Raw genomic sequence first — 23,252 nt, 5'->3', positions numbered from 1 at the left:
GGGCTGCCCTGGCTGCTTGTCTGTCTTAATCCACCCCTGCAGGGCAGGAATTAATAGCCCTGTTCCACACACTCCATGAGTTTCTCTATCTGGAGCTCTCTTCCTTGTAAACTCCCTCCCCCTATTTGAATATCCCTCTTCTCAAAGTCCCCTGTTGTCTCCCTCCCACCTCTCTGTTCCCTCCCTTCTCTGGGGTCCCTGATCCACCTTGCTTTCCCACCATGTACCAGTCGCTGGTGCCCTTGCCTGCCCTGGACCAGGGGCTTCCCATGGCTCCAGGGCCCAAATCAAGGACATAAACTACCTTCTGGAGTGAAATAGGTCAAGAGGGGGTCCATTTGACCACACAGAGCATCCCCTGATGGGGCTGTAGGAGTTGAGCCATGAAAGAATAGAAGGCCTGGGATGTGGGGATACTGCAGGCAGTTAGTGGCTAAGCTGAAGAATGACCAGAGGAGGTAGTGTTTGGGGCTGAATATGGGGACTGTGAAGAAGGGAATCAGGGAAACAGAGTCAACGCAGGTCTAGTATAAGGCATTCTGGGGAAGGCTAAGATGCAGCCAGCAGGGCCATGAGACCTGACGAAGCCAGAACCAACCCATCTAAGTGTGTTGGCAGAAGGACAGAAAGGACCTCTGAAGCCCAAGGCAGTGAGAAATGAGTCTGGAGCAGCTGAGTGAGCACAGCTGAGGGTCTTCCAGAAGACTGCAGAGTGGAGCCTGGAGAGCTAAGCCCAGAGAATGTCAGCATCTGGGGAGAGGAGGAGGGAGGGTTTGAACAGACAGGGAGGGAGCCCCTCCTTCCTGAGTGGAGACTGTAACTGGAGCACAAGCCCCTTTTCCCCACCTTCAAAACTGCTTCACACATTGTAGCACAGTAATTCAAGAAGCAAAGGGAAGGTCTGATAGATTGGAAATACATCCTAAAGCTGCAATCATGAAAACTTTATGGTCTGAGTCAGAACAGATGAAACAGAGAGGAAAAAAGAAAAAAATTCCCTCAAAAGCATCCTTATTCACATTTGCCACACACCCCCAGATGTCTCCTTCTCAAGGAACCTCTCCCACCACACACACACACACACACACACACACCTTACCCTAACACTTCTCCTGGTAACCCCGTGGAAAGAGCAGAGAACAGACACCAATAAACTTTCCAGAGCTTAATCCACAACCACTGAGAGACAGCCACCAATAAACTTCTGTGTGATATGGGTCACAAATTCCTGTATGTCGATGGAGGATAAACTCAGGATCTTAACTCTTGGCCATTACAGTTCATCGCAGGGGGTCACAGTTAGGTGGTCTAAAAAGAAAAGGAAAAGAAAATAAGACTGGGTTTTCCCCCAGGTTTGAAGATGAAGTAAATGACATTTGAGAGAAGATACTGACCTCAGAACCCATTGCAGGAACCCATCGGTGAGCCTGGCATTGGTTTACCCCTATGACTCCATCAGAGGTAAGATATCTGTCCCCATGTTGCAGCTCCCAGAGGTGGCATCTCCGTCAGCTGCAGGTGCAGAGCAAGGAGGCCCCATCACAGGCAAAATCATGCAGTTTTCCTAAACTCTAAGAGAAATGAACCAAAAAGGGAAAAAGGAAGGAAAGATAAATGTGGCAGACCAAAGCTTATTCTATAAAATGTGTAGCCCATTTGTATGGTATTTCTCTTTGAAAAGCAGAAGTATTTGTGGTGTACCTATACACACTGATTGTAGACCACATTCTAGAACAGCAGTCTACAAAAATCCTCCCTCTTCAGGCTAAAAAATCACATGTTGTAACACATGTGGCTTTACACACTTACTAAATCAGTCAAAATGAGTAGAAAAGATAAGCGGCAATGCCAGGCGCGTTGAGCGCACATCCGGGGCGTGGAGACCCCATTGACCCGTGGAGGCCGCTCGCTTAGCACCTGATCCACTCGGACCAGGCAGCAGAGACAGTGTGCCTGTGGGTGTGCGGATGCTCGGCCCAGCCTGAGCCAGGCACAGGCGCCCCATTCCCCTGACTGTCGAGGAGGCCAGGACGACGCCTCTGTTTTGCAGAGAGGAAGTCGAGGTCTGCAGAGCCAAGGCCATCTCCATTCTCCTTCCTACAAGCTCCGGCACAGCCGCCGTTTGGTGAATGCAGTTTGGGAGCGGGGGTGGCAGGAGGGATTGAAATAACACTGGCTGGAGTGTGGGTTCAGGCCGGTGGGCCGGCAGGCGGACAATTAATTACGAGGATCCCGCTTTGAGCCGGGCGAGGGCCCAGCTAGGCCGGGTGTTTACATGCACGCTCGTCTGTTTGGGGCCTGCAAATCCGTGTCAGATGTTAATGGAACAGCATCATTTTTCTGCCGAGGTGGCATCCCCTGGGATGTTTGGATGAGGCAGCCGATGGGACTCGGCCTGGGAAAGGCGGGCTAGCGTCTAAGGAGGGAGCCCATTTGTCAGGCTGCCCGACAGCCCACAGAGCACCCCTCCCACCACCTCTCCTCACGCAGCCCCGCCCGGCGTCCTTCCATCCAAAGCACTCTGGGGACGCAAAGCCCTGGGTCGTGAGAAGTAAGGATTCACTCCAAAATATGGGAGGGAGACTGCAAGCTGGAAGTGAGTAAACATTTAATTGAGCGTGGACACAATCACCTGGGTTCACACCCAGCCCAGGGCGCAGCCTCTGCTCCACACACCTCTGCAAGTTGGGGTGTGCATGGCACGTCCATTGGCAGACCTCTCGGGCCAGGCCTGGCCACCTGAGGCCTGGCTGTGTCTTGTGTCCTGTTGCAGCTTCCCTCCCGAGTGGGCAGGCGTCTGCGGGCCATAGCAGAGAAGATCTGGGGGAGACCAGGTGGGGACATTCCACCCCTTTGTCTCCAGCTCCCTGCTTCATCCATCTCCTCCTCATCAGGAAGGCCGATGGAAGAAGAGGCCCAGAGAGGGGAAGTGACCTGCCTGAGATAACACAGCCAACAGGCTGTCAGGTCAGACAGGTGGAAGAGAAGGTCCAGCAGAAGGTCAGGTGGGAATGGTGACCCATAGGGAGAAGTTGGCCCCATAGAATTTCTGTGTGGGTTTGAGATATCAGTCACTCAAGATGAAGAAGGTGAAGCCAGCCCCAGGTTTCCACAGCCAGGCAAGGTGAGGCCTTCCACAGGCTCCTTGGGTCGGGAAGGGGCAGGGGACACAGCCTGGACCAAGGATTGGGGCAGAAGAAGCCTTGCTGGAACCCTGGCCCTGCCAAGCTCTCCACTCACACCATCCCCACTGTTCTTCACAAAGCTTGATCCTGCCCCTGGGCCTTTGCTCTACTGTTCCCTTGGCCTCGGCACTCTTCCCCCACGATCTCTGGGGTCTGCCCAAAGGTCACCTCCTCAGAAAGGCCTCCCAGCTCCAGGACCCAAACCTGAGGTGTAGGGGTAGGTGGTAAGTGGCAAGCCTTGGGAAACCACATGGCACTCTGTCCCGCACACAGTAGGCACTCAGGAAAGTGTACCACACTGGCAGCATAATCACAACATGAAACCCATGGAATTTAGCACCAGCATCTAATGCCTTTGACATGAATTTATGTACCATTATCATTACTGCTAAGGAGGTTTTTTCCACAGGGCTGGGAACACAGTCTTAAGTTTTATATCAGCAGCATCTTTTTCTTTAAACCTTGGATGGTAAGCACTCTTCACTCTTTCTCCCACACACTGTGCAGCCTCTCAGAACCATGGGCAAGGAAGCAGAGACCCCCGGTAGCCATGTGTCCAACAGAAGACCTGCCTCAGGGTCTTCATCTGCAAAGAGGGCTCCTTGTTCAGGGCTGTGCACAGAGGGAGGCTGGGCTGGGTCCAGCGGGGAACGTGAGGTTTGGGGAGGGGGGATTCGAAAGTCTCTGTGCAGCCTGGGAAAGGGAGAGACCCCCGTGATGGAGCGGAGAGTCAGGCAAGAAAACTGCTGCCCTGCCTGACTTCTGTCCCCTCCCCTGTACTCATCCTCTACTCCAGCCATCCTCAAAGATGACACTTCACCTTGTCCCCACCTCAGGGCCTTTGAATGGTAGCTCCTTTCTGCTCTGGCACAGCTCTTTCTTCTGCATCTTGGGGAGTCTGCAGCAGGGTGTCTCTCACAAGCTCAAGGGCCCTATAACTGTCCTGCCTAGACTTGACTTGCACCGTAGCTCCACCAGCTGTGAGAGTCTGTACCTCAGCTTCCCCCTCGGCAAGACAGAGACAGTTGTAGGACCTTCATCAGAGGGTAGTTGTGAGGCGTGAATGTGCTAATAATATATGCCAGATACTTAAACAGGCCCTGGCACACCCAGCGCTTAAATAGTTCAGGACCAAGGTGAACTGATTATTATCGTCTCCCTCCCAACCCTCACAGTATGCTGATGACTTCTCTTTGCCCACATCAGTCCCTTCTGCCCTTAGCCCCAGGGTCTTGCCTGAAGGACACCTAGCACAAAATGAATTCACGTTGCTATCGCAGGAGGACAGGTCGTTCCTGGCCCTCCCCTGCCCCCTGGTGGTCACTCTCAGTATTGCCCCAAGGCACCACACGGGACCCTTTCCTGCAAGTTTGGGGACTGGACCTTGGGTTGGTTTAAGGCTCTGAGCATCTAGGCAGCACCATGCAAAGCAGACTGGGCTGTTGGTGGTGCTGAGCTCCCTCTCCAATTGCACAATGGTAACATGTGCCTGATGGGCATAAGGGGTGGAGGGAATAGGGGGGCAGATGTCAGAAGGGGAGGGAGCCCTAGAAGGAGGGGGACCCTAGGGAGACAGGACCCCGGGTGGAAAGTAATCCTCTTTTCCTCAGCCTATCCTGCAGCAGGCTGCTTGCTCACCTGCAGGGGCTCCCCAGGGCCTGCCACATCCCTACTGTGTGGACACCCTCTGTGGCTCAGCCAGCTGCTACCCCACCTCCCACCATCTGATCACCCTAAGGTCTGGTCACCTGCCCTGAGGCCTTTGCTTGTGTTGCTGAAGACATTTTCATCTCATGGGTTGCTCCAGGGAACTTCCCAAACTCCCTTCTTTCACCCGGAGTATAAGACGACACGATGGATGTCTCATCACAGACTGTCCCACCGCACAAGGGAGCAGGTGACAGTGAGCCGCAGGTGAGGCAGAATTTCCCCTGGTGAAATCGACCCTGAGGAAGCCTCTGTAAGTTTCTCAACATGGAGCCTGGAACTCAATGGGTGCTCAGGAAAATGACTGTAAAATTCAGCTCAACTTTGTAAGTTGAGTTGAGGCAATTTGTTATTTATGCCATGTTCAATGCACAGGACCCCAGCCACTCATGAGTCACAGGCAGAGCTAGGGCAGCCTGCAATAACAAACAAACAGCTCCAGCATCTCAGGCTTAACATGCAACCCTTTGTTTCCTTTTGAGAAGCTTGTTGCTGGTCAGATGGCTCTTCAGGACCCTGCTGCCAGCATCCTGTGGCCCCCTGGGGCTGCCTTGATACGATGGTGGTGTTCCACTTACATGGCCAGCCACCTGTTGCCAGGAGGTTGAGAAATAATGATTGAGCAAGGGACGATCCCGGAGCACTCAAGTCTCATCCACAGAGGGCTTCAGTCTGAGCCTTAGTTTATCTGTCAAATGAGGGCTTGGGTCCGTGGGGCCAGGCAGGGAGCTTTCTCAGTGGCCTTGCATGAAGATGAGAAGACCCCGGAAGGGCCACAGTGAGCACCAAGCATGGAGCAACACAGGCCCCTTGCTGCCCCTGCTACAGGCATACCGAGAAATGCACAGCCTGGGTCCACCTATAGTCATTCCCGGACACCTGGACTGCTGGGGTTAGAGCGAGGGCCCAGGGCTCAACTAGGCCAGGCTGCCCCAGGATGATGTGGGTACAGCCCAGGACAGGGCCTAGGGCCAGGGAAGAGACTCTGGGCACCTTCTGGGAGCCCTCCCCAAGCCCAGGGCCCTAGGTCCCAAGTGGCCCTCTGAAGACACAATCCCCACAGCCATGCTGGGGTGGGGAGACCCAAGGAGCACCCAGATAACTCAGCCTCAAGGACTCCAACTCAGAGGCTGGGCAGCCAGAGCCAGTCCTGGCGGGCAGGATGCACAGAACAACCCAGGGCTCAGCCCAGTCCTTTGGCGGCTATGGGATGAGGGTGTGGGGACCCCTGGAGGATCCTCAGGGCAGAATCTGGCTGGATCTGGGCAAGGACAGGAGAGCTGCCAGACAGGGTGAGTGCCTAACCTGGGAGTGTGCAGAGGCCCCAGCAGAGCAGATTCAGGCTGTGCAGCTGAACACTTTATCCCAAGGCCCAGCAAAGTCTGAGATGCCAGGCAGCTGGGGCAGCCCCAGCGTGGGCCCAAAGTCTCCTCTGTGGCGGGCCCCTCCGGCTAGCTGCTCTTTCTCCCTAATCTTTGATCTTCACTGTGCCCTTCACTGTGCGTCTGTTAGGGTGGGATGGGGGATCTGCTTTTGTTCATCTGTTGTAAATAACATCAGATTTAGACTGAAATCCTGCACACATTCTCGGGTGCCTGTCACTGGACTCGCTAAACTGCACGCCTGTGAACACTAAGACACCAAGAATGTTCTACGGGCACCTAAGGATGCTTGGTGCTGGGGCTGGTATTGCCAGGGTCTCAAAGGCTGCCCACTCTGACCAAGGGTCTCTTCTGCCTGCTCCTACAGGCTGGCTCAGGGTGCTGTAGCTTTGGGGTACAGGGAAGTACCTATGCCCTGTGGGCAATCCAAGGGCTTTCCAAGGGGAATGTTGGCAGCCAGGGCCTGGGCCTGGGTAGGGGGCCTGGCCTGACTGCCCACCCTTAAACGCAGCCCACCACACTGGTCCACTCCTCTCCCCAGTGTCCAAGACCCCCACCATCTTCACTGCAGAGTGGACAACAGCGAACGAGGCAAAAACGACAAAGACGTGGTTCTGTACAAAACCGGAAATATTTTTACTCTTTTAAAACTTTGATCTAAGTTACCTTAGACCTCATGGACTCGATACAAGAGTAATATGAATTGGGAAATAAAACACTTTAATAGCCACAATAAACTTTGTTAGAAATGTACATGTTGCCAAAATAATAATAATAAAATTAAAAAAATAAAAGAGAGGAAGAGAGAGAACAGCTTGATGGCCAGGTTAGATTATATAAATGTTCAACAAGGACAGGAAAGGAAACCTTCAAAACGCTGGGTCAGAATAGTCAGGGCCCCGTGAGGCTCGCCCCTTCCAGCCTCTGGGCCCCGGGGCTGTGTCCCCCAAACAGGATGAGCAAGGATGGCAAGGCCCACACAAAGCTGCCTCTCCTCATGGACAGAACACCCAGGGATGGGCATATAAACAAAGCTCATAAGAAATGTACAAATATAAAAAGCTACAAACATTAATAAATTACAGCATCACAAAACACAGAAACACTTCACAAGGTGCTAGTAAAATAACTGTACCCCACCCCCTTCATCAACAAGAAGGAAAGAAAGAGCTGGTATTCAAGTTGAAGATTCCTCTTCAAATGTGTCTGAAATAGATCTTTTGTGTACTGTTTGCTTCTGTCAAGACAGATATAAGGCTGCACAGACATCACTTGTTTTTCAGGCAATACCTTAGTTCCTAAAAGAAAAAATAATAATAACCATAATAATACAAAGAAAGAAGGAAAAGGAAAAGCATCGGAAACCCAACTGTTCATCATACTCGGCAAAAAACTCGTATAAATGTTAATGAAGGACTCTATAGAAAGAAATTCCTAAAGATACTTTTACTCTTATAAAAAAGAAGTTATTTAAAAAGCTATTTACACGCTACATTCTATGAAAAATATGCTTCAGGAAATACATCTAAAATTAAAATACAGGATTGCCTGAGAAACAAATCCAGCCCCTCCATGTCGATGGGCAGACGCGTGGTCCAGGAGCCACCCGTGCACTCGACAAGTGACAAGATAGAAGTGCCTGGCCCCAAGTCCTCGGCCACCCGGCCACCAACTGCCCCACCAGGCATATGGCGGAGTGCTTTGGCTGGGAAGTGCTTCTCGGAGTATAGATGGTCAGGCTGGATGAGGCCCACCCACGTGGCTTAGCCTGGGCCCCCGGGATGCCACACTGTGGCTGGGCCCAAGCCCTTCCCCGGGGACCCCATGATGGCTCCAGTTCGCCCCCACTGACACACTGACCCTGCTGCCAGCCCCAGCCGGCCCCAAGAAATGCCCCAGACATTCAGGGCACAATACCCACCATCCGGCCCACCACCCACTATCTGGAGAGCACAGAGGCTCCTCTCCTAACCGGACCGAACACTCTCTGGACTTGTCTGAGAATCACTTGGGAAGAAAAGGGGGGCACATACACACCCCGATTTCTCCTCCTCTTCCTCTCTAGTGTTCTTTGCCTTTTTTTAAGCCTCTGGAGGCTACCAGTCTGTGGCCAGCTCAGACTCTGGGCCTGGTGAGCATTGGCTCACTCCTCCTTCCTTGAAGGACTCATGCTCCCAGCAGAGCTGCAGAGGCCCTGCAATCACACCCATGCTCGGGGATGCCTGGAGGCTGTCCTGAAACTGGAATGGTCCTCAAACGGGCAGGGCCACGTTTCGGGAACTGGTCACTCTAAGCAACTTGAGAAAGGACGTCTGTCCACATTGGCAAGCTCCGCCTGCTGAAGCAACAGATGCTCATGTGAGGGGGGTGGTTGCTGGGAGGAGGCCAGGCCCTCCCTGGGTGAGGCAGCAAGGCCACCCTCCTGGGGGCTGATGTTCTAGCGGGGCTCCGGGGGTCCTGAGTGGAGCAGAAGGATCCTGGCTTTCCAAACTTTAAAGGAGTAGTTTTCCATTCCGATGAATTTTCAAAATTTTCCCAAGCCTCTGTTTGGCAGTGGCCATGCCCTTTTTTGTACGTTTTCCTGGTGGAGGTGGAGACACAAAAAAGACAGGTGAGTGAGAGGAGCAGCATATGGGGGGTCTGTAATCCCTCACTGAGCCCACATCCTTTCTGTAAGATGGGCGTGCGATGCCCAAGCACAGTGAGCTCTGCATCCCTCCAAAACCATCAACTGTCGACAAAATGCCCCACTCAGAGACTGTGTCGACAAGGGGCTGGGGCATGGCGTGTGCAGCAGGGACAGTCCAGGGATGGCATTAGGGCAACCTGGAGCTACCCCCCCCCCATGTCCATGGCTGGCTGGGGCTCACGGCCGGGGCACAGTGGGCCTGGGGTGACAGTGGGGGTACCATAGGACCCAGCCAACTGTCCCACCCCTAAATCACATGGAGGAGCCTGGGTCACCCTAGGCCACTCCCAGTGAACCCTCAACAAACCATCAACCACACTCTGTCTCCAAGCCAGGACCCAAAGCCAAGGCCCTGGTAGTCTAAAGGAATGGACCTAGCTCCAAGGTACCCAGAACCAGTCCCCCACCCCCGAGCGAGTAACCAGAGGTCTCAGTCTTGAGCCATTTCTTTCACACACTGACTGAGGGCCTGGCCACAGAAACTCATGGCTGCAGGGACAGAGACCTATGGTCACTCACAGGCAACTCAGGGTCAGCAAGCAAGGTACCTTTGGCAGCGGTGTTGTTGGGGGATGATGAGGAGGGCCTCCTCTGCGTGAGGAAGACCCCGGGGGCCATGGGCTGAGAGGCACGGCCGGCTTGGGCCCCAGTGAAGGTGCCAGCTGCTGTGTACTCATGGTCGACCAGGCTGCTGCTGTGGGACTCTGGCGGGGGCTCAGGTGAGCTGCCCTCCTGTGAGGCCTGGCTGCTGGCCGTGCTGGTGGAGGCCGGAGTGGTGGAGGCCGGGGTGGTGGAGGCCGAGGTGGTGGAGGCCGAGGTGGTGGAGGCCGAGGTGGTGCTGGCTGAGGTGGTGCCGGCAGAGGCGGAGGCAGAGGGGGAGGTGGTGTTGGGAGCCAGCTTCCTTTTGGTGTTCTTTTTCTTTTTGCTTTTCTGCTCCTCCTTTGAACAAAGCATGCAGGTGCATCACCGCACAGGGCTGGCCAGACCCAGACCCTGGGGAGCAGACTGCAACCTGGGAGCAGCCTGGTCTACTGTGGACAAGGCTTCTCCCATGGAGCTGAGCAAGTCAGCACTGCAGGAGCAGAAAGGGCTGGACCATGCCCAAGCCCATCTCCAGCCACCACGAGCCCCGCAGAACAGTTCTGGGGTCTGTGGAGGGACCACCAGGCCCCGCTCTGTGAGGCCAGCCATCCTGGACATGGGGACGTCCAGGACACAGCATCAGCACTCAGCTGTAGTGTGGACAGACCCGCCCAATCTGAGCTCACCTACTGGAGGACATGTAGTATGGGCCCCTCCCCCATCTCCCGAACCCCCCATTCCCCACCACCCCACTGTGAGCTACCATGGGACTTCTGACACCAGTTTCCAGCTTCTCTGCTTCCCACTAGCATGGACCTGGGAGCCTGAAGGAACCAGGCCGTGACAGCCCCAGCCTGGGTGATCCCCGTGCATGAGAGTGGGGGGAGCAAAGGCACTGGGGAGCCCAAGCCCAGGCGGACGCTCTCCTCACCTGCTGCGACAGTTTGGCTGCGGCAGCTGCCAGCCCAGTCTCAATGGAGGCCACTCTGGTCCCCTCGCGCACAGGCCTGTCTTGCCTTGGCACCGATGGGCCAACCCGCGCTGTAGGAAAGAAGGTCAGCCTTCCTCGAGTCGCCACCCAGTGCCTGAGCACCCTCCTGGATCTCCCAGCCTTGCCCTAATCTGTCCCTGAATCCCAGGGACAAGTCACATTTGGGGGAAGGTCAGCAATAGCCCCAACCTCGTGTGGGGGTGGTTGCCCTCCACCAGCAGGACAGGATGGGTCAGGAAGGGAGTGTGTTAGGGGAACCAGACCCCACTCTGTTGGCTGCCATGATGGGGGGGGCCGGGGGCAAACGGGACCCGCCCAGGGATGCTCGTCAAGGAGAGTCAAGGCAGAGGGCCAGCGCACCACAGGGACATTGCACTGCCCTACTGGCAGGAGCTGGGATGCCTCTGAGTGTTTGCGAGAGCACTTGGCTGAGGTCCTGGGATTGAAGTGGAGCCCAGTCGGGGCTCAACAGACACCCTGTCTGAGCCACAGAGCCAGTGGGTGTGCAACACGACTGCTGGCATTCCGTGTGGACAGAGCTCCCCTCCCAGCCCCAAGCACTACCTGTCGGACTATAGGGGGCGTCATCCGAGCCTTTCCTCTTCTTGGACCGGGACTTGAAAACAGGACTGTCCTCATCCGACTCCAGGGAGGGGTAAACTAGAGGTGGAAAGAGGAGGAAGGACTGAGCTGCTGGTGTGGCCCCAGCAGGACGGGAGCGGCAGGCTGCTGGCAGACCCTATGACTGGCACCCCTGGGGCCGTCTTCAGGCTCCATAGTACCAGCCCTCCCGGAGTGGCTGCCCCATGCACAGGCACAGGTGGCCTCTGAAATCGTCCAGCCCAGGCACCCCTTGGGGTCCAGAGAGGCCAGACAATGGGTTCCATCCAGCCCCCATGGCCACCCAACCAGCCATGCCTATGCCAGCCTGGCCGCCACACCCACTTGAATGCCCAGTTCTCAAGACATCTCTTCTGTTAGTGTCAGAGAAGGGAACCTCTGATGTCCATGGAGCCAGCTGGCTCTGAAGGACCCCAGACTCTCCTCGACAAGTCTCTAGAGCAGGGAGACCCACACAGCAGTCCTGGGTGACTCACTGGGTGCCTCCTCCTATTATCAATAAGTTTAACCCCCAGGACCTGACCCATGTCCCAAGGGCGCCCCCAAAATGGAGTTCACCCCACTGTCAGACCATGACAGCCCCCGCCAGTGAGGCCTGGAAGTGTCCACCAGATAGGACAGGCCCAGCGTCACCGCGGGAGGGCTCTCTAGGACAGAGGTGCAGCCTCACACCATCAGGACTGCACTGAAGACAGGCCCTGCGCCATGCGGGCAGCACATGGCCCCTCGCCCTGAGAAGCACACCGCAGCCCGTGGGGACTGGGACATCCCGGGCAGTGGGCCAAGGCATGGAGGTGGGTCCTTGCTCCAAGTCTCCTCCCAGGCAGCCAACAGCAACTCCTTCAGATCGTATTGGAACCTGAAGCGCTGGGCCTGGAGGGGCTACGGTGTGAGGTGAGTGGCCATGCCCCTGAGCAGAGGCCACAGCTATGGCCCAGTTGCCAACTTACTGCCCACCTCAGACTCAGGCCACAGAGCCACTCTGGGCCTTGGTTTCTGTTTACACAGACGCAGAATGGATGTGGTCTCAATGTGTCTATGAAATGGTATAGCCACTTCATAGTGGCTATACCTTCTCAGAAGGTGCCTTAGGCAGCGACCCAGGCAGACACCACAGATACAGGCCACACAAAACCCCCCGCAGTAGCACTATTCACAACTGCCGAAAGGTGGAAGCCATCCAAGTGCCTGGGGATGGACAAAGGGATAAACAAATGTGGTGTGTCCACACAGTGGAATGTTATCCAGCTAGTAAAAGGAACAAAGCTGACATGTGCTACAATGTGGATGGAGCCTAAAGAGTATGCTAAGGAGGACTTCCCTGGTGGTATAGAATCCATCTGCCAATGCAGGGGACACAGGTTCAATCCCTGGTCCAGGAAGATTTCACATGCTCTGGAGCAACAAAGCCCGTGTGACACAACCAATGAAGCCTGCACGTGCCAGAGCCCACACACCGCAGCTACTGAGCTTGTGTGTTGCAAGTACTGAACCTGTATGCCTAGAGCCTGTGCTCCTCAACAAGAGAAGCCACCACAATGAGAAGTCGGTGCACCGCAAGGAAGGGTCGACCCCGCTCACCGCAACTAGAGAAAGCCCACACGCACCAATGAAGACCCAGTGCAGCCAAAAAAAAAAAAATGCATAAATAAATGAATAATGTGTTACTATAAGTTTAAAAAAAAAAAGAGTATGCTAATGAAAGAGGCCAAGCACCAAAGACCAAGTACTGTGCAATTCTGTTCACATGACACATCCAGATGAGAAAAATCTATGAGTTGGCATAAATCAGTGTAAATCACGGAGAAGGCAATGGCACCCCACTCCAGTACTTTTGCCTAGAAAATCCCATGGACAGAGGAGCCTGGTGGGCTACAGTCCATGGGGTCGCTAGAGTTGGACACGACTGAGCGACTTCACTTTCACCTTTCACTTTCATGCACTGGAGAAGGAAATGGCAACCCACTCCAGTGTTCTTGCCTGGAGAACCCCAGGGACGGGGAAGCCTGGTGGGCTACCGTCTATGGGGTCGCACAGAGTCGGACACGACTGAAGCGACTTAGCAGCAGCAGCAGTAGCAGCAGCGTAAATCAGGGGAGGCAAATTGACTCTTAATGGACAGAGGGCAGGGTTTCCTTTGATGAAATGTTCTCCAGTTGGGGGTGCTGACGGCAGCAGACCCATCCCTCTGAATACACTAAGCACCACTGAGTTGCATGCTTCTAAAGGGAAACATCTAAGGCCTGTGAATTACATCCGCAAGAGGGTCTGGCTCCCAGCACCCAGGACAGGCACCTCTCCCTGCACAGCAGCACTCACCATAGTCCGAGTCCTTGAAGCAGGCGTCCAGGTGGTCCTGCTCCTCCTCATAATCGTCCAGGTCCACGCTGTTCTTGGCCGCCCTCTTCAGCAACCGCTTGCCTGCGCTCTTCCCACCAGCCCCGTTCTTCCGGGCACCATGGGCGGCCAGCGAGCTGCCCTTGGCCTGGCCAGCACCCCACGTGGTCTGCAGGCAGGAGTCGGAAGCCTGCAGGTTGGCCATGGACAGCATTCCCTGAATGGCTTCCTGTGTGCTGGGGGAGGCGGGGGGCTGGCTGGAGGCACAGAGAGACAGGCACTCAGCCCATGGCCCACACATCCTCCCTCTCAGCAGCCAGCAGAGGGCGTGGGGGGAGGACGGTGGGGGCTGATCATTTCCCCATGGAAAGGACCAGCTACCCGCTTCCTCTACCCTCTGCCCCCCATCCCCCAACATCGAAGGGAGAGCTGGAGGCCTTGGGACAGAGAGGGGCATAAATAGAGAAAAAAGGGAGGGGGAAGTGGAGGGAGGGGACGAGGGAGAGGCAGACAAAGGTGCTCCTGATCTCTCCCATCATGAGGTCAATAAGCAGGATCCCCCCAAGGACCCAGGCCACCTCTCCCTCCCTCTTCCATTCTCTGTGCACCCCTGCGCCCACCATGGGCTCCTGCACTAAGCCCCAGTCGTGGGTGCTTCCCCCACATCTCATCCAGCACCTGAGATGGAGCGGCTCAGCCCGCTCCCTCCCATGGCACTCGATCTCCCCAGGTGACCCACACCATCTTTTTATGACTGCATCTGCACCCACACCCTCACCCTTGCCCATCACCCCAGACATTTTTCCACCTGGGTCAGGAGAGTCCACCCCAGCCTCTGGGGAGCCTGGCCATACCTCTCACTGCCCCCTGGTTCCTGAGGAAGCAGGGCCTGGAATGGCGCAACCCTTGGCTCTCCTCCCTGGTCACAGACCCAGGAGGCCCAGGAGGCCCAGCAGTGGGCCCGTCTTGCATGTGTGACACTCAGGCCCCCTCCAGCCTGCCCCATGTGCCCCTGGGGGATGGACACACCCACAGGGCTGCCAGAACACAAAAGCAGCACCCAAAAGTGTACCCACAGAACCACGCTGGTGGTTCTGCATGGTCCCTGCCCCCTCCCCAACTTCCAAGAAGTGTTTGAAGCATCTCTAGTAAGACATTAAAATGAGAAGAAATCCCTGCTCAGACATAAAGTTCCCAAGACTGAGGTTGGAGAGTAAAGGGAGATAGAGCTGGCCCCAGGAAGCACAGACACAGAGGGTGGTCCCCTGTGTTCCTGGGGGCCCACCGAGACAAGCTTGGACAAAAGTCATCCTGCGAGGGGTACTGCTGGGCTCCAGGCCAGGGACTCTGCCCTAAGCCAGGAGGCAGCGACGGGCGGGCGCCTCTCTGGGCAGTCCTCCATGAATACCGCTTCCCCCAGCCCCACCCAAGACGTACTGGACCGCAGTGTTTTGGGCTTTTGCTAGAAGCGGATGGATTATGGTTCCAAAGCCACAAACAGTGGGAAAAATCAAGTATGATCAGACCGCTGTGGAGAGTTAGGAGCTCTCCACCAGACCTTCCACCTGCCCCAGTGTCCTCCCAACCCCCACTGTCCCGTGCCATGAAGGCAGAGGGATACCCAGACCCAGTCAGGAGCACATGGCATTTGGGAGCGGTAGTATCATTGCTATACCATCATCACTGATGCTTTCTGAGCAGGGATGGACCCCCCCCACCCCCAGCCCGGCCAAGTACGAGAGCCAGCAAGAGCTGATAGATGGCCCCCCACGCTCTGCACCAGGCTCTCCAGTGCTCTGCAGATGAGGCCCTGAAGGTCCCAGGCATCCTCACCCAGCCTTATGGCCTGGACAAACGCCAGGCTTCCTGCAGGGATGGCAGGGTGGGGGCCAGGACACCCACCACGAGGGTCCTCCGGGAGCCAGCATGGAAGCCAGCCGCCTGCCTGTGCCATCTGGACGTCGTGGTCCCAGCCCAGCTCAGCTGCAACTGAGAGGGAGGGGTCTTGGAGCCCAGGGCTGCAGACTGGCCACGTGGGCCGGCAAATCAAGGAGCAAAGTCTAACCAGTGTGCATGGAAAATAATACCTTAATCCTCCAATTATCATACCAAAATCCTCTCCTTCCCCCCCGGCGGTAAACACTAAGCAAACCATCCACAAGAAATTAACATATTTTCCTCCATTTTCTTCAGCTGTTTTTTCCAAAAAAGCAAATACTTAAAACAGAGCAAATGGACCATCAAACACTGACCTACACTCCAAATGGGAGACTTGGGAAAGGAACTGCCTGCGGCGGCCAAGGAGGCCAGCCCCGGCAGGCACACGTGCACGTGTGCAGGCGTGTGTGAGCACACACGTGTGTACCTACAGATCAGTTCACAGCGCGTCCACAGACTGGCCACCCTCTCCCAACAGGCCATGCCCTTGCTCAGTCAGGAGCCCAGGCTGCAGGCCCTGTGTCCCAGCTCCGGGCAGAGTTCTGGCACCAGCCTCATCTGCCCTCATCCAGTTTTGGGGGGAGCTCTCCATGGAGCTCACAGGGGACCTGGGTGAGCATCATTCCGTCACTGAGGTGCCAGCTAGCCAGAGCATTCCCAGAAGAGAGGCACCTCTGAAGAGATGTGGGGCCAGCCCGGGCACCAGCCCCTCCAGCAGAAGGGGGCTCACAGCCAGGCTTCTCCTCCCGGCAAAGGGGTCTCAGGCCAGGGTCCCTCCTGCCACCACCGAGGCATCTCTGCAGTTGAGGGGCTTGGGTCTGCCTTATCTACAGAAACCACTTCATGCTGAACAGGAAATCTGTACCCCACAGCTCTGTAGCAGCCTCCAACCATACTCCACTCCCATGAGAAAAGGCACCTATGGCTATCTGTGAGCATAACACTGCACAAAAAATGATAATCTGTGAAAGAAAATACAACCATTTGATTTAGGAAGAACGCTTTTCAATCAAGCCCTAATCCTCCTGCTGGGGCCCCACTGTCTGAGATGGGGCAGACATGTGCCTCCACCGGCCCAGGTAGCCCTCAGACCTTAATCCTGGTAGCACGGGCTGAAAGGCAGATCTGGAGGACCAAACCCCGAGCAGACCACGTAAGCCCTGCCTCCCTCAGGCCAAGTCACCCCCCCTGGCTGGATGACACCATCTAGCAAGGTCAGCCTTCCAGAACCCCCACGCTTAGGCTCCATCATTAGCAAATGGAGACGCTAGTCCTGCCTCTGCTGCCTCCTAGCTGTGTGGCCTTGAGCAAGTCACCTAAGCTCTCTCAGCCTCAGTTTCCCCATCAATGCAGCAGGAATCTCCTGATGACTCAAGAACTAGGAGGGGAGCCAGCCCTCACCATGGTAGCAGACACTTCCAGAATGGGGAGGCTGCAGGGGACACAGGCCCCCGTCCCTTGGTCTGTCTGTGGTACTTATAGAAATTCCATGTGGAAAAAAAAAAAAAAAATGTCCCATGATGCTTAAAAGCAAGAGCCAACTGGGGCCAATTGGGACCAAAAAGGAATTTAACTGGGACCATCCTGAGAAAAGGGGCTTCCCTGGTGGCCCAGTGGTAAAGAATCCACCTACAAGGCAGGAGACTCGGGTTCAATCCCTGGGTTGCGAAGATCCCCTGGGGAAGGAAATGGCAAACCACTGAAGTATTCTTGCCTGGGAAATCCCATGGACAGAGGAGCCTGGTGGGCCACAGTCCATGGGGTGACAAAGAGTCAGGTATGATTGAGCAACTAAATAACGACAATCATGAGAAAAACAAGCCCCATGGCCTCCCATCCAATGCAAAAGCCCAAGAGAATTAATCCATTTCTCTCAAATCAAAGGATTGAAACTGGGCAGGCCTAGGCAGGGAGGACTACCTGAGCTGAGCAGACACATGTCCTGGCCTGCCTGATCGCCTGGAAGCTCAGGGCCTCCAGGAAAGGGCAGCATATACACCAGCAGTGAGTGGGCTCCTGAGGCCTCACATGTGGACTCAAACAGGTCTCAAGGGTAGCCTGGCTTAGCTCCCACACACTCCCAGTTGGGGTGGGAATCTGGGACCCTGGCCTATCCAGCCCTTTCTCATGGAATGGGCTCTCACATCCCAAGCTCTGAAGCCATCATCTCCCTTGCTGCAGATGACGGCTCTGCAGGGAAGCCAGCTTGGAGTCCCAGAGAGGCCCATGAATGCTCTTTACCCTAACACCAGGCAGACACTGTGGAATTTTCTTAGGTCATTTTTATGGCATTTGGGAAATGACGAGGCAGAGACAGCTGGACGTCCCAGTCTGGAAAAACCCTGATACCCTCCAGGTACCCAGCCTGGCCCTGCTTTCCCGCAGGCACACAGATATGGAGGCCCCACAGACTCCTCACACAGGAGCTCTGCAACACGAAGGACCTACATAGCCAGCCCCCGCTCACCTCCCTGGCCACCTGGCACCACCTCTGCCAGGCAGGGGTCCCACTCTGACTGTCCAGCCTCCAGGACATGGGCTGATGGAGCCCTGTTTGGCCCAACTCTGTGGAAGCACCCAGTCCCCCCAGTTCCCTGAGGGCACTAGACCTACCTGTTGGGGTTGTACTCGAGTGCGCCAACCTCCTCGCTGGCCTGAAGCAGGTCCAGGATGCCCGCGGCCGAACCCCCGCTGTCCTTCTTCACTTTGGCATTGCGGGCGGGCTTGGTGTCCGTGTCTATGTGCAGTGAGCCCTCATCAGAGGAGTCATCGCTCTGCTGTAGGGACAGAGCAGCCAGTCAGAAAAGGGCTTGGGGGTAGGGATGGGACTGTTTCACTCCAGTGAGAAAAAGAGGTTTTTAAAGAGCTTGTCCTTGTGCTGAGCACCGGGAGGCTGACTGACCAGACACACACTGCAGAGCATGGGCGCCTGAGCTTTGTGCTGGGAGCCTGCAGCCCCAACTGCAGCACTGTGCCAGATGAGCCCTGGTTTACAGAACCTTATGTGAGAGCTCCAGTATTGAGCACAGATACAAGAAGAGTTGCCGTGGTTGGACAGGGATCAGGTGGGTGAACCTGCGCCTGAAGGACACCTGTTAACAGCCCCTGGCAGGTGGCTCCGCAGGGACACCCTGGGCTCTGCAGGTATGGTATCACCCGTCTTCCTGGAACTTGGCTTCCTGGGAGATGGCCATCACATCCTGGGCTGAACACGCGTGGCCTTGGAGGCCATCTAACTTAACCACCATACCTCAGTGCAAGACCCACCCCCCAGCAGCCTGGCCTGCTACCCTCTGTACTACCATCCTCAAGCATCAGGGAAACTCGTGGATCTGACTGAGGAGCGCAGCTCCAGAGGCCCCACCACTCAGACACCTGTAGACCTTCCACGAGTCCCGACTTTGCTTCTGCCCCTTTGTGCAGGGCCCCAGGGTTCACAGTCCCACATCTGGAGCCCAGCCAGCTTCCCCAGGAAAACGTCCCCCTCTGCACTCCACCCAGAAGGCTCAGTCAGAGATGCCCCACCAAGTGGTAGGCGGGCCACTGCCTCAAGAACAGCCAGACACAGAGATGGCTATCTTGCTCACTCCCGTGACCAGTGTCCCAGAAGGCAGTCGCTTACCTTGTAGAGCGCCGAGTCCAGCTTTGGCTTTGTAACGGGCGTGGGCAGCGGCTCCTTCTTGTCCAGTAAGACTGAAAGCAGAGCAGATGGGAGTCAATGGCAACTTTGGAGGGGCACAGGGGGACCCTAGTCCAGCCACATCCAACGCCCACTCCACATGCCCGGGATGGCTCCTACGGGGCTGGGTCTGCCCCCTCCCCGTGTCCCCCCAACTCACAGGACAAGTCCCTCTTCGGAGCATTTTTCTTTCTCCTAATAGGGAATTCGTCAATCTTGAGCTCCCCATCATCCGACACATATTCATACTCATCCCGCACCGGCTGGGGCTTGTCCTCCTTGAAGTTCTGCAAGGCCCCGAACACCCCTGGGCCGGGCTGTGGCTTGAGGGCCTTGGAGCTGGGGTGGGAGAAAAGGGCCAGTCAGTGGGCATCTGCACAGCCTGGCCAGTGCCCCCAGCACTCCACCCCTCAACAGGCCTTGGAAGACCAACAGTAAGGGCTGGACCCCTCCCAACCCCACAGCCTCCTCTCCAATGCCATGACCCCAGCAAGGATAGCACACAACCCACGAGGTACATGCCCAGCCCTTTCTCAGGCTGTGTGAAGTTGTGCCCCTAACTGCCCCCTGATCCTCGCTGCTGGACGAGTGCTGGACTTCCATCAGCCTGCCCTGCGCCTGATACAAGCTCAGAGTCAGACACAGCCAGTGCCAACTGGCCTGGGTTTTTTATTCACACAGTTATTATGGAAAAATAATTTCAGGGCTGAGGTGTAGGAACAATGTAACAAATCTCCCTCCTGGGGCCACAGGGCTACTGCAAACGAGCAGAGTCCGATGCTCCAGCTGCTGCCCCCGGGGTCAGCTGAGGGCACAAGTGCACACTCAGCAGTGGGGAAGAGCAGGCAGGGCACAGGCGTCTGCAATTCCCAATGGGCACAGCTCCGGTTCCCAACAGTGGAAATACCGAGGACAGCTGGCAATGAGCCTGCTGGGTGTGGGCATGAGTTACATCATGCAACACACACACACGTGTACACACACATACTCGTGTACATACACATACCCGTGTACACACATGGTTATAGAATCATGTCTCCTTTTCTCCCTTCCATTTCTAAACTCTAGCACGGTCAGTCAGTCATACAGTTAATGCCGTCAAAAGCTCCCCGGGACCCACCAGCTGAGCTTCAGATAAGTCAAGGACATGCCCAGGGCCGTGAAGTCATGGCAACAGATCCAACCCATCTGTTTGCCAAGAGGCCTTGGCACACTGCCACGAGCTCTTGGGAAAAGCAGGCCCACCTGTGCCGGGCCCTGCGCGCACACCAGACACTGATGGCTGTGTCCCGCAGCCTGAAAGTGGCCTTCTCCCATTTTGCAGATGAGAAAACTCAGATCCACAGGCGTAAAGTGGCCCCGTTCCCACTGGGATGTGTCTACTTCCTGTTTGTTAGGCACCCACGCTGCACTTTGGATTTAGCATACAACTGCCAGACCAAGGCCAGCGAGGGGCTTCTCGGTGGGTACAGGGCTCCTGGCCCACCCACCTCCCATCTGGCCAGCCCACCACACTGGTCAGCCGACCGAGATCCCTTACACAGTCTGGGACCTAGACACACCAGCTCACACACACAGACCCACCCAGGCTGGGTGCCCCACCTCTCAGCTTAGGGCCATCTCCTCCAGGAAGCCCTCCCACCAATTCCCTTGGGCACCCACGGACTCCATAGCACCCCAGGCCCCACAAATCCTCCTTCCATGGCCCCAATCACAGCCATAATTTCAGGTGGATTTGAGAGTACTGGGCTCATACCAGCCTCTCCCCACTGCCCTCTGGACTCCTAGGCCAAGATCCTGACCCCTACGATGTCCTCTGTGACAGCCCAGGACAGCACTTGGCTAATATCTGCCCAATCATACCCTCCCCTCCTTGCCGCACACACCACTGCTCCCTGCCTACCTACCTGAGCTCTTTGGTTTAGGAGGCAGGAAAGGGGTCAGCCTGGTGAGGCCCTCATGAGGGGTGTGCCTGTCCTCTAGCTCAGGACAGAGGCTCATCTGCAGAGTCCTCCAGGCGAGTGTATGTGTGTGTATGAGGTGTGCACAAGCAGGGCATGTGTGTGTGTGATGTGGAGAGGAGATGCTCAGGGTATGTGTGGCAACATGTGGTGCGTGTACAACCAACCCCTCCTGGCACAAGCACTCACGTACCCAAGCAGTTTCTTGTTGGAGAAGGAGAAGGAGAACTTGGTGTCCTTGTTCCCTGACAGAGGAGACTTCTCCAACTTCTGCTCTTCCTCCATCTTCAGCAGGGAGTCAGGTTTGCTGTTCTGAAAAGCAAACCCAGGACCGTCCCTGAACCCCATACAGGTGCCCAGTGGGCAGAGGCAGCAGGACAGGCCAGCCTCCTTCCTCTGACATGTCACCCGAGGACCCAGGCCCACCACAGCCCCAGGTCCACAGGAACTGCCCTTGGATGCTGACCAGCTCCAGGACTGCCAGCTAGAACCAGGGCAGGCCACTAAGGGCAACAGCGTCCATCCTCTTAGGCTAAGATGTGCCCACACCAACCCTCAGAAGGTGGCTCCAGGAGGCCACGTGCACACCCAGACCCTCAAAGACCTTCACAGCACACACCCTGACACACCCCACACGCGCCACCAAGCCCACACCTGCCTCACACACCACCTTCTTTCACTAACAGCCCTCCCTGAGGGTAGACTCACTCACCAGCACACCTGCACACACACACACCTCACCTTATACTTCCATTTGGCCTCTGACTTGCTCTTAGTTTGCTCTCGGATTTCCAACCGCTCCACGTCATTCTGCGTGCTGATCACCTCCTTGTTGGGCACACTCAGGACATTCTTTGTGGCCTAGAAAATACTAGCCATGATCTAGTAGCAGACATGGGAGGGCAGCAGGGTCCATCAGGCTACAATACAAAGTCCCTACAGCACAGAGTCCCCACCTCCTGCTGGCCTACATACATCAGTTCATCCATCCATCAATATACCCAACCACGTATCCAACTAGCCATCCGTCCATCTGCCCACCCATCCAATTATCCCCCATCCATCTATCTACCACTCACCATCCACTATCCACCCACCCACCATCCACTATCCACCCACCCACCATCCACCCACCCACCCATCCATCCACACCATCCATCCACCCACCCTCCCATCCAATTATCCACCATACACCTATCCACCACCCACCATCTACCTATCCACCACCCACCATCCACTATCCACCTATCCACCCACCCACCCATCCAATTATCCACCTCACACCTATCCACCACCCACCATCCACTATCTACCTACCCACCCACCATCCATCCACCCACCCATCCACCCACCCATCTAATTATCCACCATCCACCTATCCCACCATCCACTATCTACCTACCCACCCACCATCCATCCACCCACCCATCCACCCACCCATCTAATTATCCACCATCCACCTATCCACCCATTCACCATCCACTATCCACCAACCCACCCACCCACCATCCACCCACCTACCCATCCATCCACACCATCCATCCATCCACCCACCCATCCAATTATCCACCACACACATATCCACCACCCACCATCCACCTATCCACCACCCACCATCCACTATCCACCTATCCACCACCCACCATCCACTACCACCTATCCACCCACCCACCATCCACCCACCCACCCATCCATCCATCCACATCATCCTTCCATCTACCCACCCATCCATCCACCCATCCATCCAATTATCCACCACACACATATCCACCATCCACCATCCACCTATCCACCACCCACCATCCACTATCCACCTATCCACCCACCCACCATCCACTCCACCTATCCACCCACCCACCATCCACTATCCACCTATCTACCCACCCACCATCCACTATCCACCTATCTACCCACCCACCATCCACTATCCACCTATCCACCCACCCACTATCCACCTATCCACCCACCCACCATCCATCCACACCATCCATCCATCCACCCACCCATCCACTCATTCATTCACCAACCATTCATCCATCCACTCACCCACTCATAAATCATTCACCCACCCATTCATTCAACCACTCTTCCTCCTCCTACCCTTCCTTCCTCCCTCTCTTCTTTCCACCCACTCATCCATCTATTAATTCATACATTCATCTGCCCTCTTTGCATTGAGA

General features: G+C 55.8%; 1 protein-coding gene across 5 annotated transcripts in view; it reads right to left on the bottom strand.

The window, feature by feature from the left end:
* Window positions 1-6,886: 6,886 nt before the first annotated feature.
* Window positions 6,887-23,252, bottom strand: part of PHF2 (PHD finger protein 2) — a 92,916-nt gene continuing 76,550 nt past the window's right edge. For 3 of the 5 annotated variants that reach the window (XM_024996275.2, XM_059889508.1, XM_024996272.2), the window contains 10 exons: window positions 21,814-21,933; window positions 21,266-21,384; window positions 19,272-19,450; window positions 19,055-19,125; window positions 18,046-18,209; window positions 13,477-13,751; window positions 11,101-11,196; window positions 10,477-10,586; window positions 9,512-9,902; window positions 6,887-8,855 (listed from right to left, as the gene is read on the bottom strand). In XM_024996275.2, coding sequence (XP_024852043.1) covers window positions 8,767-8,855; window positions 9,512-9,902; window positions 10,477-10,586; window positions 11,101-11,196; window positions 13,477-13,751; window positions 18,046-18,209; window positions 19,055-19,125; window positions 19,272-19,450; window positions 21,266-21,384; window positions 21,814-21,933 — 1,614 coding nt within the window. In that variant the 3' untranslated portion in view covers window positions 6,887-8,766. The remainder of the gene's footprint in view (window positions 8,856-9,511; window positions 9,903-10,476; window positions 10,587-11,100; window positions 11,197-13,476; window positions 13,752-18,045; window positions 18,210-19,054; window positions 19,126-19,271; window positions 19,451-21,265; window positions 21,385-21,813; window positions 21,934-23,252) is intronic. The other 2 variants (XM_024996276.2, XM_024996273.2) reach the window with 1 other exon arrangement.

Source organism: Bos taurus, chromosome 8 (genome assembly GCF_002263795.3).
Source record: "Bos taurus isolate L1 Dominette 01449 registration number 42190680 breed Hereford chromosome 8, ARS-UCD2.0, whole genome shotgun sequence".
NCBI lineage: Eukaryota > Metazoa > Chordata > Mammalia > Artiodactyla > Bovidae > Bos > Bos taurus.
This window is presented reverse-complemented; position numbering and strand designations above follow the sequence as displayed.